The sequence below is a fragment of the Sphaerodactylus townsendi genome, linkage group LG05, assembly GCF_021028975.2.
Source record: "Sphaerodactylus townsendi isolate TG3544 linkage group LG05, MPM_Stown_v2.3, whole genome shotgun sequence".
Taxonomy (NCBI): Eukaryota; Metazoa; Chordata; class Lepidosauria; order Squamata; family Sphaerodactylidae; genus Sphaerodactylus; species Sphaerodactylus townsendi.
In genome coordinates, this window is record NC_059429.1 from 98,115,338 (window position 1) to 98,132,710 (window position 17,373).

General features: G+C 43.1%; 1 protein-coding gene across 1 annotated transcript in view; it reads left to right on the top strand.

The window, feature by feature from the left end:
- Positions 1–17,139, top strand: part of LOC125433382 (receptor-type tyrosine-protein phosphatase V-like) — a 56,528-nt gene extending 39,389 nt beyond the window's left edge. The window contains exons 26-38 of the mRNA XM_048497885.1: positions 2,759–2,893; positions 3,442–3,564; positions 4,315–4,475; positions 4,948–5,083; positions 6,685–6,764; positions 7,084–7,171; positions 9,781–9,874; positions 10,637–10,713; positions 11,821–11,955; positions 12,777–12,899; positions 14,961–15,118; positions 15,272–15,410; positions 16,294–17,139. Of these exons, the coding sequence (XP_048353842.1) occupies positions 2,759–2,893; positions 3,442–3,564; positions 4,315–4,475; positions 4,948–5,083; positions 6,685–6,764; positions 7,084–7,171; positions 9,781–9,874; positions 10,637–10,713; positions 11,821–11,955; positions 12,777–12,899; positions 14,961–15,118; positions 15,272–15,410; positions 16,294–16,353 (1,509 nt within the window). The 3' untranslated portion in view covers positions 16,354–17,139. The remainder of the gene's footprint in view (positions 1–2,758; positions 2,894–3,441; positions 3,565–4,314; positions 4,476–4,947; positions 5,084–6,684; positions 6,765–7,083; positions 7,172–9,780; positions 9,875–10,636; positions 10,714–11,820; positions 11,956–12,776; positions 12,900–14,960; positions 15,119–15,271; positions 15,411–16,293) is intronic.
- The last annotated feature ends 234 nt before the right edge of the window (positions 17,140–17,373 follow it).

The following is a 17,373-nucleotide window of genomic DNA, read 5'->3' on the forward strand; positions in this document are numbered from 1 at the left end:
AAGGTACTTCCAAAACGACCCCACTACTCTCAAATGTGACATCTGTTTTCCCTTTCCCTTTCCTCTTTTTCCTCCTGCTATGCGCAGCTGCATGTTAAAGAGCTTGGATGTATCCCTCCTACCTCTCTGGTGATTTACCCAGGTAAAAAAACCACACACTATATTTTAAGTATGTGCATGCAGTACTAATGTTGGCATGTACTAGCCTGTCCTTGTGTACAGAGTACACAGAGTGTGTGTGTGTTTGCACAGCATTTACATTTTGTGTACTTGTGTATGAACACTGTGCTTAATTTGCATGTTCGCTAAGCCTGGAAACAAATCTCCTTAGCAAAGGACTGATTTGTCTCCCTTACAAGCTCTGTTGGCTCAGAACGTGCCTCTGGCTGGCCGACCACTTTTGGGAAAAGAATACTGGATGACATGGACTTTGGTCTGATCCAGCAAGATAATTTTTATGTCCTTTTGGGCAGGTGTTACATGGCAATGGTGGACAAGGAGGTGACAAAACTTTCTTTTGACAGACAATTACCCCCGCCACATATGGAGGATGGGTGTTAAATAAGGTGGACTAGAAAGCTGAGTGCATTTTTTGTTGTAGAGTTTCAATGGGTGGTTTTTGTTTAATTTTTAAAATCCTACTTATCAAGATATTTTTGACTAGCAAGAATACATCCTGTTAGTGAGTAGTGGTATGGGGCAGGGAGCAAAGAATAACTTGCTTGTATCTAGAGAATGAAAATTAGTTCACTTGTTGAGCCATCTGAACAGTTTTACTGAATGTATTGTCGAAGGCTTTCACGGCCGGATTCAACTGGTGGTTGTAGGTTTTCCGGGCTGTGTGGCCGTGGTCTGGTAGATCTTTTTCCTAAAGTTTTGCCTGCATTTGTGGCTGGCATCTTCATGGCCTTACACACTCAGAGAGAGAAGTCTTACACACTGTGTCCAGCGAGAAGGGAATGTTTAGTGGGGTATATATTGTCCATGTCCCAGGGTGGGGAACCAATCAGTTTTACTGAAGTTTCCGGGTTCAGTTTTACTGAACATTTTAATGAATAATATGGGAACATCTTCTGAGGGACACATTTTTGCTTCTGCTGTCTGGCTACATACACTATAGCATGTGTGATGTGGCTTAATCCCTCTGAGCATGTGTGTGTTATTGGTACAAGTATAAAGTGATGCTTGGAGGATTCTACCATGGGGCTGTAGGGTAAACTAGAAGCTTCAGATCCCCTGCTGCTCAATGAGGCTATAATTCTAGGTCCTCACAAACCTTAAACAGCTGGCATTCTTCATGAGGAATATGACCTCACCTAGGGAAACTAGTGGGACTCTCCTTTAGTCTGAAAGAACATACATAGTTTGCTAATCCATATATTCTTATATTCTTTTGGGGGGGGGTCTTCTTTTTCCTTGTGTTATTTTCCTGTAAATCACTGTGCCCTATACTGAATGATATGTGTAATATATAGATCATGGAAACAATCTGGAATTTGAGTCTTTTAGCCTTGTTTCTGTTCTGCTGACGGAAGAGCTAAAACTTTTTTTAAAATGTTGAAAACAAGAGAAGAAAAGGACTTCCAGAACACAATCCATCAGAATCCAGATAGCGAAACAGTGAAGATACTCATTAATAGGGGCTTCTTGTTGATATACACTTGAATAATTCTTGCACAGAAGACAATGAGTACAACCCAGCAAAAGTCAGCCAAAACTGAAGCTGCAACTTGATTGGCCAGAAATCCATGACTGGATCTCCCAAAGTATTGAACTGTATTAGTGGTGGTATGAGTGGAATATGTGTATTAAATTTGGGGCCACAATGCTGGAGGGGATTTTTTGACCTTTTTCTTTGTGTTGAATTCCTAATCCAAAGCCATATATTACCCTTATCCCCAGGAGAAATAGTATCTTGGAAGAAATGTTGTGGGAGAAAAGAGTTAAAAACCCTTCCCTAGTCGCACCATGGCTTTGGTCTAATCTCCGCCCTTCTCTTACAGCTGCTTTCATATAAAATTAAAGAAATCAAGAGATCCCATTGTGTGTGTCCACAGTCATATCTACAGTAGTTGTGCCCTAAGTCCCATTGTAGTTCATTGATTTCAATAAGACTTGGTTAATATTAACTTTTGCTAGTTTATGTATTGTCGAAGGCTTTCACGGCCGGAATCACTGGGGTGCTGTGTGGTTTCCGGGCTGTATGGCCGTGTTCTAGCAGCATTCTCTTCTGACGTTTCGCCTGCATCTGTGGCTGGCATCTTCAGATGGGAACAAACTTTTGCTAGTTTGTTCCCAATGTCCTTTCATGGTGGTAAAGATGTGCTCAGACAGATAAAAGACCACATATCTTGATCTGCCCATAAAATACAAATTGTGGGCTCCAGCCACATCAGTTTTATTCGAGGCTGTGCAAGAATACGAGCGGGAATTTTATTTTTCAGCTTCCATGTGGTTTTGCTATTTGAAACTAGCTCCCCCACTTTAAGATAGTATTTCAAAAATACTCATTTTAAAGTATAGGTGTCTTTTCCTTTAAATCTCTAAGTAACATAGAACAGTGTCAAGACAGTGCAATTTGCATTTTAAAAAATAATAATTGCATTTTATGAATGGGCAAGAGCATGTGATCTTAGCCTTGTTTATTTGGGGAGATGTCATCATTTTATGCAGCTCCTGGATATATGTTACTTTGTACATCCAAGAAAAGTATTTGGTGATTCAGGTGTTAACTCTTCTGCCTGTCTTTTTTTTCTAGGGTTACAACTCTCCACAGGAGTTCATTGCTGCGCAGGCACCCTTGAAGAAAACATTGGATGATTTCTGGCGGCTGGTCTGGGAGCAATGCATCTGCACAGTTGTTATGTTGACTGTGGGTATGGAGAATGGACGAGTAAGTTTCATGAGAAACCCAGCAGTGTTTTATTTGAGAAAGAGCACAGTGATATGGCAGTCCAGCACTATCAGTGTCTCCTGAATAGTCATGGATGGGCATGCAGAGTGAAGACTTGGGATTAAGGCTCCCAGAGGCTTGTTTCTCTAGATCTGTGTGTGCACAGAATTCTGACATCTAAGTTAGATGCGTGTAACTTCCTACTGGCATCCTTAAGAAAAACATGGGAAGCTGGAGTCTTGAGTGACAAGGAATAGCTATTTTTCAGTCTAGCTATTTTTCTGCTAAAATCTATCTCTCCCCATACACAGTTTTTTTTGGGGGGGAGGGTAAATGTGTATATGTTCATCAGCTAACATCCTGACCTGGATGGCCCAGGTTAGCCTGATCTCATCAGATCTCAGATGCTAAGCAGGTTAGTCCTGGTTAGTACTTGAATGAGAGACCACCAAAGAAGTCCACAGTTGCTATGCAGAGGCAGGCAATAACAAGCCATTTCTGTTCCTGCCTTGCCCAGAAAACCCTGCAAGTATTCTTTTTCCTCTTAGGTGCTGTGTGAATACTACTGGCCCTCAGATACTTCTCCTGTCTTTTCTGGGCAAATCACCATCCACCTGCTTGCTGAAAATTTTGCAGATGAGTGGGCCACACGGGAGTTCAAGCTCCAGCATGTAAGTAGAAGACCAGCATGTCTTTCTGCCACCATGTCAGCTCCTAATAAGTTTGCCAAATCAAAACTGTAAATATAATGTCGTGGCAGATCTACAGTGTTCTAGGCAGCGCTAGTGAACTGGAATAAAGGTTTTTGCTTGATGTGGGCTATTCAAAAAATCTGGCACAAAGAAAATTTAAGTGACTTTTAAAGAGCAGAGGACCCTTCCAGTCCCACCTGAATCCAGGGAGTGATTCCCGGCAAATGGGAGCTGCTTCTGGTCCAACTATCTTGGTTGCAGGACCTCGGAGGTATATACTATTTATTTATGTGCCACTTTTGTTCTCAATGGGCAGCCAGCTTGGCTTGCAACATTGTTCTTTACTCCTCTATTGTATCATCACAATAACAACCCTGGGAGGTTGGTGCAGCTAAGAGAGAATAACTGGCTGAAGGTGACCTGATAAGCTTCTATGACAGGTTAAGGATTTGAATCTGGGTCTGCCAGATCCTGCTCTAACCACTATACAACACTGGCACTTCAGCAAAGCACAGAAGTACATTTTGCTACAAAAACCCCTCTAGTATAGTTCCTCATAGTGAGTGCTTCTGCCTCTGCGATTGCAAGGTTTCATACTGAGAGGTAACATACAGGATCCCAGACTCCTCTGGGCAGATTCAGTAGTGAGTGTTCTCCTTTGTTTATTGAACAACCCTACTATCAATTTGACTTGCTGCAGTGAGCATTAATGTGGTCCTCCTATCACAGGCGGGGCTCAAAGAGGAGAGGAGAGTGACCCATCTGCACTACACAGCATGGCCGGATCATGGTGTCCCTGAATCCGCCACTTCCATCATGGCATTCATAGATCTGGTACGAGCGCATATACAGAATGCAAAGGACTCTGGGCCTACTCTGATACACTGCAGGTAAGTCACAGATAGCCCACCTGGTCACCACTTTGTCTAAAACTGTGGAGGCAACAATGGATGAAACAAACTGCATTGACAGAAAGATATCTTCATAGTTTCAGTTTTCTCTGGTCAGTTAACAGCCAATTGAGACATTCAGAAAAAAAACATGAAGTACAACAGTTAGAGAATGAGCTAAGAAATAAGTATCTAGTTTTCTCCTGGATATTATTGTTATTTGAAATGTTCAAATTTGGAAAGGTGAGGTTTAAATGAATTATTGCCTCTGTTTTGTTAATGGTAAGTTATGAATTATAAATATGTATCAGGCCATCTTCTACATAACATGAGACCTAGGATGTCAAATTCCAGGACTGTTTTAATTTGCCTGGACTAGAAGGGATTGTAAACAAGCCAGTTGGGCACAGAGCAAAATAAACTGTGTTGGTTGAAGCCTGTGAAAATCTCATCTTTCACTCTGTTGTTGCAGTGCTGGAGTGGGCCGCACAGGCACTTTTATTGCCCTTGACCGGCTCCTGCAGCAGCTAAAGCACGAGAAGGTGGTTGATGTGTTCAATACCATGTACAGTCTACGGATGAGTCGCCATGTGATGATTCAGACTCTGGTGAGAATGTGAGACCTCCCCACTTACTGCCCATCACTGAATCTATTACCTTATCACTGAACCACAGTCTAAAGAAGCTTGCATCTAGACAGCTGTTCTGCCCATGTGCTTGAAAATCTGCAGCAATCCAACAAAATGTGTAAGACTGATGTGCAGAAACAGTTATCCCATGCCAAATTTCTCTGTGATTAGACCTCATTCAGTGGTGGGATTCAGCCGGTTCGCACTGGTTCAGGAGAACCAGTGGCTGGATGAATCCAACCATCCACTCGGCTCTTCCCCCAGCCTCCTCCCACTTCCCTCACCTCCCCCCATCTGGCCACTTTCCTGTCTGGTCCTCTCCCCGGCTGGGGTGCTCACTCCCTCTGAATGTCCCCAGGCTCTGCCTCCCTTCTCCCTCCACCTCTCTGCCAACATACCCATGAAGTCAGATGGATGAGCGGCTGACGCCTCGTCGTCCACCTTGCTGGCGCACTGGGAGGGCGGCAGCAGCAGAGGCAGCCTGGCCTGGGGTGCCTGCTGGGCCAGCCTGTCACCCCTGCCCCACGTGGGCCCAGCTAGCCTGTTGCCCAGGGGGACAGCAGCAGGGGTGGCGTGGCGTGGCTCCTGGGCAGGCGGTACAGTGTGGACCATGCCTATCTGGAAAAGCCCCCCCCCCCGGGTTATGAACAAGCCGCAGCTGCTGCTTTCCTGCACCTCCCCCGGCCCAACATTGAAAAGGGTGGACGCAACAGCCAAGAAAGTGGTGGCGGGGGGGCACAATGAGGGGCAGGCGTGCGTGCTGCCGGGGGGGGGGGTATTAATTAGAATCCCACCACACCTCCTTCATATATTTATTTATTTGTTTCAATTTATATGCTGCCCTTCCCAAAAGAGCTCAGAACGCCTTGCAATAATAAAACATAGCATAGTAAAATTCAATTTAATAAACAATTTAAACTGCTATTAATAATTAAAATCAATCCCAATATCTTCCATTTATATACTATTGGAATTATCTGTTTGCCTTTTGTTGCATCTGAGCAGGTGAGTTAATTAGTGTATTACACTGATCATGGAATGATGCAGAATAAAAATTTACACAGTCTAGCCCTAGAAAGTTAGTACTGATATTAGAATATTACTATTACTACTACTACTACTACTACTACTACTACTACTACTACTACTACTACTACTAATAATAATAATAATAATAATAATAATAATAATAATAATAATAATAGAATTTGGTATACCGGCCCATCCCCGGAGGGCTCTGGGCGGTGTACAACATCAAAATACAATAACAAGAGGGGCGAGTAAATAACAACCAATAAATACCTAACATTAAGAACTCAGCCCCATAAACTCTAAAATATTAATTTAATTTAAAACAGCGATTGCTACATGAAATTGGCGTCCTGCAAAACCCTTACTTAAAAACCCTCCTAATGAGGGAAGGTGGGGCACGGTGGGTCCCAAAGATGTAAAGGGCCCCTCACAGGAGAACAGAGGGGGCACAATTCAGCAACTGGTCTCTGTTTCAAAGTTTGCTGGTAGGACGTCAGGTACCAGAGGAATGAGAGGATCTGTGATAATTGTGTGCTCTTCTCTTCTAGGGGCAGTACATTTTCCTGCACAATTGCATCTTAGAGAAGATCTCTGAAAACCCACTTATTGGCCTCTCTGGAGTGGATCTGTAAGACTTTATTTCTCTTTCCAGACTAACTCACTTTCATAGGCCTCTTCTCAGTTATGCCACATAGCAAAACTGTTACCTAGATTTTCTGTGGTTCAGAAGTAGAGCATCTGCTTTGGAAGGCCCCTGCATATTAAAGTATCAGGTGAGGTGAAATATCTCAACTTGAGGCAACTTTTCTGCAAATAGACTATCCTACTGCTTGATATTGGTTTTCTGTGCAGATCTGTCAGTTTATGTGAAATGGGTGAACTGAACGATTGTGGGTGAACTTAATGGGTGAACTGAAAGATTGTATTGTTTTGTTATTTCTGTCAAGCTCCCATCCTGTCCCTCTGAAGAGCTTTGTTCAGCATCATGAAAGGAACAGTTACAAGGCCAATGCTGGCTTCTTCAGGGAGTATGAGGTAAGAACTGGACACGGCAGTTACAAGGGGAGACCAAAGTAAGCAGTGTTAAGAGTGGGCCATGTCAAAGTGATGAGTGGGGCCGACCCTGCTTCACTTCTGAGAACTGATGAGATATTAGGCTGAAGGGAATATGTTCAAACTGCACAATGGCACACACAAATGGCAATGAAAGGATCATTAACAAAAAGATGTAACTTCTAGTGCAAATTTGGAGGAAGTAGTAAGAACAAATTGGAATGCCAGATAGTATTTATTGAGGAGAATAAATAGCAAACTTAAGCAGTCATCATACCAAGCATACATACAATATTTGAACGCCCATGTTAAGATACCAATATTCCAAAAGCCCCCCCACACACTGTGCAATGCATTTTTCTCAAAAAGGAGAAAAGAGGCCAGCAAAATAGACTGGAAGCTAAAGCAAAGGTTAGTGCTACCCGTGTATGAGTGTAAGAGGTCTTGGCTGTATTGACTGATTTTTAAAGAATGAGTTACATGTTCCTCACTACAGGACAACAGCAGTGATTTATAGGTATGGATAAGCCATCATAGATCATACATCACAGATACATTATTTATATCAGCTTATATATGAGACTTCACAGAAATCAATGATCAGCTCTGCCCTTGGATACATAAGAAAGTGTCCCTTTGTGTTCTGCTGACTGTGTAGGATATTCACTTTCATTTTGCTTCCATTCCCTGTTTTCATTATTATTTTTGTATCCATTGATTTCAATACAAATATATTTGCATTCATAGTGTTACTTTACTAAATGTCATTATTAACCCTATTGACATAATAACTACATAAACACAAATGTCCTTCCATGTCGTTATTTGATTTGTTAATATCAAATGCACATGCTTAGCACGCAGAAATCTTGCCCAGTAAGGCATTATACAACCTTAAGGCTGACAATGAAGAAATAGATACTGATCAAGATTTTCTATTCCTTTGCTCCATCATCAACTGAAAGGAAGAGCTCAATCAAGAAATCAGAAGGTGATTGAGATGGGGAAAGCAGCCATGAAGGAGCTAGAAAAGATACTTAAGTGTGGGGATGTGCTGCTGGCAACTAGAAGTGTGCATTTGGTAAAGCTGAACCAAAACAGGTGAAAAATATGTTACTGGTATTTTTCAGCTTTTTTGGCTGGAAAAAAATGGCTTTTTAAGATATAGCTGGTAATCCCAATCCCAAAAAAGATGGAAAAATTTGGATTTTTTTCAGGGATCATTTTGGGATTACCAGCTATAGCAGTAGAAACCCCTCTTAAAAGGAAATAACTGCTACAGCACATTCACGCTGACATTTGCATCCCTCCTTCCTTCTCTCCATTGTAGTCTATGGAAAACATATCTGGGGCTGTGTGTGTGTGTATGTGCATGTTTGTGTGTGTGTGCTGTTTTATAAGGTAGAGGCGCCAAATTTTCAGCATATCTGCTGGGGATTCTCCTTACAAGAACCCCCATGTTTGGTAAAGACTGGGTCAGGGGGTCCAATGTTATGGGCCCCCAATGGAGGATAAATGGGACACCCTCTTTGGGGGTCCTTAATATTGGATCCCCTGACCCAGTCTTTACCAAACATGGGGGTTCTTGTAAGGAGAATCACAAAAAGCTAGGATGAAAATTTGGTGCCTTTACTTTAAAAACCAGTCCCTCCCTAAACCCTGGAAAGATTATCCATAGGGTATAGTTGAACTGAAAAAAATGCATACCCAAAAAATTCTGGACTCAATATACCTGAATCTGAATTTTCCCACTTTTTTTGCACACCTCTACTGGCAATGAAGATCAAGTTAATTCATGGCATAGTATTCCTCATTAATTCATAGGGCCACCATAAGTCAGCAGCTACTTGATGGCACTTAACACACACATACACTGTGTATGCTGGATGTCAGTGGCGAAGCTGCAATGGAGTGGGGCGCTGTGCCCCATGAGCGCGCCATTGGCATCACATGGGTGTGAAAAAATCACCCCCAGACCCTCTCCCAGGGATGTGGACAGGGTGGGGGCAGATCGGGGCGGGGGCGCACACTAGCAGGTTGTACCCTGGGTGCAGTTTCCTCTCCCTGCTTCGTCTCCCTCCGTCCCTGCTGGGTGTTGCCCTTAATTTTCTAACTGAAAGCTGAGAAAAGACTGCAGGGTCCTTCGTCCCATTCCCCACCCCATTTCTCAGTCCCGATCCCTCACCTGCTGCAGTGAGGAGATCTCTAGATATTTTGTGTTAAGTGGTGGCAACCCTATTTTCAGGCTATTGTAGAACTTCAGCACCAATTAGAGCTGCTCCAGTATTAAAATCCACTAAGGTCCTTCCCCTCCCCAGACTCCAATCTCAAATCTCCTGGAATTCCCCAACTCAGAGTTGGGAGCCCTAAGCTACTCATTTCACATAGCCTTTTGTATTTTTGCCCTTTGATTTTTTGATGATAATAATGCAAAGCTGGCTCTGCATTGTTATTTACATCACTTGTTGAAGCTCCTTCTCCCTTGCCCTCCTGGGTTCCTGCCATGCCTCGCCTGGGTGAAAACTTCATCCCTTGAGCCAGACACTCTCCAGTTTCTCTCCGTTCTTTTCTTATGCTTTTTTCCCCTCTAGCAGATGCTTTTGGAGGCAGCGAAAGAAGAAGTCATTTCTGCAGTACCGCTTCCTGGCAACCACCAGATCAACTTCTGCTCCAGCAAAATCCCTTGTGAGTATAGGGTTGGGTTTGTGCATTAGAAGCTGAATGGGTATAGAAAAGTAATTTGTATGAGTTATGTCAAAAGCTACAAAGAGTTCTGAGAAAATACATAGCATTGGAAAGAGCTGTACTGTTTTGGACAAAAGCATTCTGGTTTGGGAGGGAGCTAAAGTGCTTTTTAACATGTACATGCAGATAAACCCCATGTGTCCAATGCCTTCTTGTTTTCCCCAGATCATGATGATTATTATTACTCCTTATAGTATAGTGAGTGCCTCTCATTATGATCACTTAAGGTACAAAACCAGGTCACTAAGGCAGGGGTCAGCAAGGTATAGGTCAGCCAGGGCACCAAGGAAGGGTAAATTCTCCAGATGTAGAAAAAATTACTTTGTAAACTAACCACAAGAAGAAAGCAAACAAAAAAAGTCTGATGAGGACTGAATATGCTCCAGGAGGCATGGAATGTTGAGAGCAATTGATAATTAAATTAAAAAGAGTGTAGGAGGGGGAAATGGCCATCTCAAGCCCCTGAGTGCTTATAGAATCTTGGAGAATATAGGGATGGGAAGTGTCGACCTATGTGATATGAAAGTGTGTGCTGGCTGGCGCTAATCACAAAACCAAGACTCTCAGAGAACAAGTCCATGGGGCGCATCACAATTCCTTCCTGGCTCTCAGCTTTTCCATTAGTAATGCTTAGAGCTGAACTGAACGTGATATACTGTGTTAACCCTGCCCAGTACCACTCACATGAAGGGTGTTTTGCAGATGATCATGCTAAAGTGAAGTTCTCAGCACTGGATCGGGATCCCTTCTCAGACCTCTCACATATCTGGTTCATCCCTGTGAGTTTACCACACATTCCGGTTTCTCTTTTCTGGTCCTTCAAATAATATATGATGCATCGGCACCCTTGTGGTAGGAATCACTTACTCATGTCAAATACATATGTTTTCCCTTGCTTCAGCTTTCACATTGAGGCAAAAAAACCCCCCATGTTAAAATATATTTCTATTTATATGTTAATAAAAGATGTCATAGCATACTACTCAAGTATAACTCAGTTGTTGGATTGGGGAAATGATTCCAGAAGGGAAAGTCAGTCTTGGAGCCACCTAATTAACATTGTCATTGTAAAGATAGGTGAATGTGTGGAAATGCAATACTCAAGCATACAAATGACACCAACGAAATGTTTTGAATATGGGCTTCAAAATTAAAATTATATTTGTAAACTAAATACTAAAGTTGCAAGTATAAAACAGTGTTATTCAAAGTTAGTCAGAACGAAATGCACAAATACAAAACTACTTTATAACAGGTACCTAGAAGCACAGTTGAGAATTTTATTTAACACAGGAGAGTATAATCGTTCCCAAATTGCAAGTGCTATTTTTCGTTTCATTGAAAGAAATATATCCCAGAGAAATGAGCACCACTGATGATCATCAGAGGTTAAAACATGGTCAGCTAAGCCCAAAGGCTTCAAGGCTGACACATCTCGAGTGCCAACACAGTGCTGATACTATGAGCTAATATCTTATGCCCACTCAACAGGAGAGAAATATGTGAAACAAAGCCCCCTCATCAAAGTGCAAAGAGCACAGGAGTTGCACCTGAGTGTATAGCAACTCCCCTCTTAAAAAAGTCGAAGAGCAGCCTGCACCCTTGTAAGAGGCAAGGGTGTTCTGAGGTGAAGGGCCTGTAAGGGATCTGAGCAGAGCATTGCTAGACCTATGAAACAACAATATTCGTTCTCTCTTTTGGCTGCTTATGCAGTATGTTCCTTTTCTGTGCAAAGAGTTCTTTCTAGGGGTGCATATTCTAAGATTATACAACATGAGGCCAGAGAGATATAATACTAAACTATGCCCATCCCCCTGATGTCTGAGCTATAGTTGTTCTGACTGGGAGTTTATACAGTTTTCGCTTTTGTTTTGGTTTTTTTGCAGGGGTGCAATTCAGCAAAGGATTATATAGCTATTGAAGGACCTGACAAACTGGCCCGGGAGGAGTTCTGGGGGCTGGTCTGGGAATATGGAGTCCACACCATCATCACTCTAACTTCTGAGCAGGAGAGCAGCCCGGTAAGCCAGTTGTTTTGCAGATATGCAGAGTGATTGAAATAGACTGGGGTGTCCAACTCTGGGCCCCAGATGCTCATGGACTACGATTCCCATCAGTCCCTGCCAGCATGGCCAATGGGCTGATGGGAATTATAATCCATGAACATCTGGGGTGCCAGAGTTGGACACCCTGAGAGAGACGTGCTGGGATTGTGGAATTCTGCTGCTCAACAAACAGAATTATGGGAGGAGTCTCAATGCAGTCTATCTCATTTAATCACAGTCATGTGGGACGCAGTTTCCACAGAAGAAAAAACAAATCCCATGCAGCTGGGATCGAGACTGCCACACAGGCAAGGCTTTGCTGGGTACTTTCCCATACAATCAGCACCTTCCTCACCATCTGGGTGCCATTTCCATGGGAAAGACCCACATAAAATACCCTCACCCCACATGTTTCTAGATCACATTACACTAGCACTGTGGGATCAAACGACCCAGAAGTGCTTTAGTATAATGTTTAAAAGAATCCCTAATTCCTTCCATTGCCTGTTGCATCCCTGGGAATTAAGTCCCAGAAATATTAATATGGAAAATGTAATATCAGAACTGGCAATTCCCATGGATTTTGCTGCATGTTGGTTTCATTTTTCTGCACATTTCTTTTAGTAGTGAAAGAGGTGAAAGAGGCTGCATTCTTCTTTAAGCCAGATGTGATTTGCCAGTTCCCACATAGATGGCTCTTTGCTAGGCTCAGTCATTCTGAATGGCTAGTAGTTGTGCTATCAAGCCAATCAAGAGTCACATGAAATGCTAACCTTGCAATCCCTGTTTTTCTATAGGCTCCAGACAACATCTGCTGGCCTTCTGAGGGGGAACCTGTCTGCACAGAGATGCTGACCATCCAACAAGGCCCTAAGAAGGCAGTTTCAGGGTGGCCATGTATTCAACTCCGACTGAAATATGTACGTGAGTTGGGGGGCAGGATTGGGCAGGAATGTGTGAAGCCAAACAATCCATCCAATGCAGACCAATTGATCACCAGCACTCAGGGGGCAACTGAATTTCAGTGATTCAAAAGAAACTCTGTTAACCATATGAGGAAAGAGGCCGTAATTTTTTCCCTGAGAGCTTTTCCTACACACATTAGTCTTCCTATCACCATTTCCTGTAGGCCACAAGAACTGTCTAAAATGGGGAAAGATATTACATAGCTTTGTTTTTGATGGCTTACTGAGAGGATGAGTTTCACTCATGGCCAGGACCATTTTTGTGACTGGAAAAGGGTTGAAATTTTCTCCCTTTATGTCAGTCAACTGCAGCTATTTACCTGTTCTCATCAGATATGGGAAGTTGCTGATCTGCGCATGTCTTGTAGAAGAGAAATGTCCCTGGTGTCCCTGAAGCAGATCTATCACAAAAAGATGATATCAAGGGTTGAGGAATTGTATTGGAAGCCAATAACTGCTGTACAAACCACAGCATCATCACCCACAATGCCAGAGATACTGTTTATCTGTCAGTTTCTTTTTGATTAGATCCACCATGGAGTGTCATGTGCCTGGTTGTCCATCTCTTATCTAGTTTTCTTTTAAGTGGGCAGAAGGGACAAAGGTATCCACAGAAATACCGGTAATTGGGGCGGGGCGGGAGATGGGGAGGAAGTTCACGCAGACTTCTCTAGACCTCTTGCTAACTAGTTGAAAGCATGTATGTCAGATTACTTTAAAATCAGTAAATTTGGAATTGGAGGGAGCATCCCTTAAACTTCGTTAGAAGAGATGAGAATGTAACATGTATGTATGAAGGCTGCAAGATGGGAATTAGAGAAAGCCATCTGAACCTGGTTTTCTAGTTATCCTATCATCACCAGATACTTATTCACCAGAACAGTTGATTCAGTACTGAGTACAAATGCACTCAGAGCAGAAAAGAATGAATCAGTTGAACAGGGAGGAGAGATCCACATGTGTCACCTGTAGGGGTAGTACAGCAGAAATCTATCAACCTCTAACAAAATGGTTCTGCCAAGCTCTTCTGAGGAGATGGGATTGTTAAGATTCTGAGTACTTATAAGTACCAAACAACTCAATAACTGCCACACGTGCGCTGGTAAAAGTCCATTGTATTGAATGGGACTTTCAAATCCTGCTAAAAATTATGGAAGGCCAGACTATCAACATACCTTCCACGCATACATCCATACATAAGCCTATGCACTCCAGTTCCCAGTGAGCCATAAACAGAAATCAAGCACACCACAAAAGGCAGATGCTTACAGAACAAAAGGCAACTGATGTGTGCAAGCCAAACCCTTCCCTCCCAAATCAGTCTCCATCTCATGCTTACAACCCCCACCCCACCCCCACATTCACTTACTCATTCTAAACTTCCTTCTATTCAGACTCCTGACCTGCTTTCTGCCTAATTCATCCCTACAGGCTGAGGTAAATATATTCAGCAAAGAAATGTGGCAAATAATTGAAAGTTGGAGATGAGGGACTACAGTTAGTAGTCCTTGTCAGAAATTGCTGCCACAGACTAACAGAGTCACTGTGCAGGCCACAGAAAACACTGGAATGTTCCCAATTTTCCACCTGCCTGCCAAAGGATTAGAAAGAAGTGACTGGGTATTAACGTCCTTGTAGGCTACTCACTATTCCACTCAACAAAGTACCTTGTCTCCAAGGAGCATTCTGCTTCTTAATCAACTGCTTTGTTGGCAAAAAAACCCCTCTTAAATTGGAGGAAATACTTTTTAGTCTGAAGGACTGCTTCAACATTTGCTGAATGAATGGAAAAGTAAGATGGACATGGCTGTGGTAATTTTTATATATGTATTTTTTAATTGGACCACACTTTGTCAATGGACCAATATTTATATTTTTGAATTAGTCTGGTCTCTTCTGGCTTGCTTGTATGCTTTTCTATTATAAAGAGCTTTTCATTAGTACCTTGGTCTGTATTTTTTGCTTGTCTACACTTTGCTTGCCCAGTAATCACCACCTCTTTCCTTGCTTTGCCAGGAGAAGAAGGCCAAGGAGCGGGTGCTGCAACGCTTCCTTTTCCCTTTGTGGGAAGGAGAGGAGCAGCCAAGCCCCAAGGTTCTGGTGGGCTTTCTCACCATCATCAGGCAGCTGGTGCCACATCGGAAGAGAGGCAGCCCCCTGGTCCTACATAGCAGGTAGGATCCAGACCCCAACATTGGCTGGTGCCTGGGACAGGGGAGCATGAAGCTAGCCTCTCAGTGAGTCTTGGCAAATGATCAATCTGTGTGAATTCCCAGCACTACCAGAACAGATCCACTTACCCCCTCACTCCCTCACCTCTTTTCTAGTCTGGGAGGCGTGGGTCAGATGGGCACATTGATTGCCTTGGACACCTTGCTGCAGCAGCTGAAAGGAGAGAAAAGTGTGGATGTATATGGAGTTGTCTTGAGGCTGGTGAGGAGCTGCTGCCTGATGACACCGACACTGGTATGTAAGGGGCAAGAGGGCAGCAACAGTGGCCTGACAAGGCGTAGGGTTGGGGCTCTGCTATTCTAGAGTCTGTCCCCTGAAGATTCATGGGGCTCTTTGTCTCAGAAGAGCTCAGTGGATCTCTGTGTGTTTCCCTTTTATCTGTGTTGCCACCTTTGTGGTTGTCAGCAGTGGGTGGCACATTGATTTAGATAAGGGAAGGAAGAAAACCTCAGCTGAGGAGACAGACCCAGAAGTCTCATGAGCAATTCTGGCAGGCCATCTTTTGGCTTGTTCACCAGCATTGCAGGAAGTGGGCAGGGAGCTACTCCAGTCTTCTTTACCAATAAACGGTCCTCAGACTTTCCATTAGAGCTTTGTTTCCCTCCTTCCACATACACACAAAGCCCACCAGTTCTCCCACATCCATGGTGTGACGGGGAAAGGATCAGGTTTTTCTCATGCAGTCTTCTTGAACATTTTCAGATCTCTTATCTTCAAAGGTTTCTTCAGGCTTTAACATGCAACCAAGCAAAGTATTCTCAAACTGCTGTGGAACGGTTCACCTGCTGCCATTCTGAGATATTGAACATACACGTGAAGTTGCCTTACCCTGAATCAGACCATTAGTCCATCGACATCTGCGCTGCCTGGTCAAATTGGCAGCAGGGGTTCAAAGTGTGGCTTGGTGGCCCTGCTTTTGCTGTCTTCTTAGTGTTTGCTTCAGCTGAACATACATGCTGTTTTACTGTAGGATATAATTGTTGGGCCTCTGGGATGTGATTCTCTTTTTCTTGCCGGAATAACATCACACATGCTTTGACTGCACATGAGAAGTGAGAGCAGAACTATTTCTTCACTATTTATGGCATCCCATGACTTTCTCTGTCTTTCTCTCTAGGATAAGTACATGTATCTGTATGAGTGCATTTGTGACACCATCACCCAGAAGCAAGTCTAGGACTATGACAGGACCTGGCCTCCACTCTCTGTGAGACAACAGGAGGAGCCTAGAGATGAGCAAGGGCACATCAGGATTGTCAGCACGGACTGGATTCAGATGTTCTCCTGCAGTGATGGGCAGCTGTCCTATGGAACCTGATCTAAGCCCATGTGCAGGAAGCAGAATAATGGGAGTCAACAACAGGGAGCCTGTGATGTTCCTACCTCTTGAGAGCAAGGGACTTGCATCTGCATTCAACAAACAGCACCCCACGGCAAGAACAATGCAGTTTTAGTTGAGGATGCACTGCTGGCAAGAAAAAAATCAGCCTGAATCCTCCTATTCCCTGTTCAGCAGTCTTGGAACTCTGGAATCCCCAGCACTCACACAGACCAGATTTGTAGCCAGTCTGATAATGGAATCCAGATGTCTGATAAAGCCACTATACCTTTTTCTAGATAAAGATGACACCAGGTTTGAGAATTGGTGCCTACCTAATTCTGTCCCCCAAGGCACTAGGACCCAAGCAGAGCATTCCAGAACAAAGACGGTCCAGGTTATGGCAGATGAATTTTCAAATCTGGTGTCATCTTTATCCTGAAAAAGGTATAGCTAAAACTATGATACTTCTACATTCTGGATAACGTGTGCTGTTTTCTGGATAATTTGTGCATTTCCAGTGACTTATAAACACTTATTAAAAAGTGACTTTTAAACAGGGGTCTCTTCATTGTAAAAGCACAACCAAAACGAGCATGGATCATCTTCTGGATGCCTAAAATAAATGATTTTTTTTAAAAAAAACCATTGCATTGACAAAAGTGATTGTAAAGCAGATACAGAGATTTATTTTAAAAATCCTGGGTGATGTGGAAGGAGAAAGAAAGGTTAAAACAAGGAAGAGATGTTGAATCAGAGCCAAAGATTTCAGTAATCTAATGAAACTGGTAGCAAACTGATACAAGGGAGCTACAAGTAAGTTCTCTTTCACAAGCCACAAATAACCTATGGAATTCTGTGCTGGGAGGTGGTATGCTG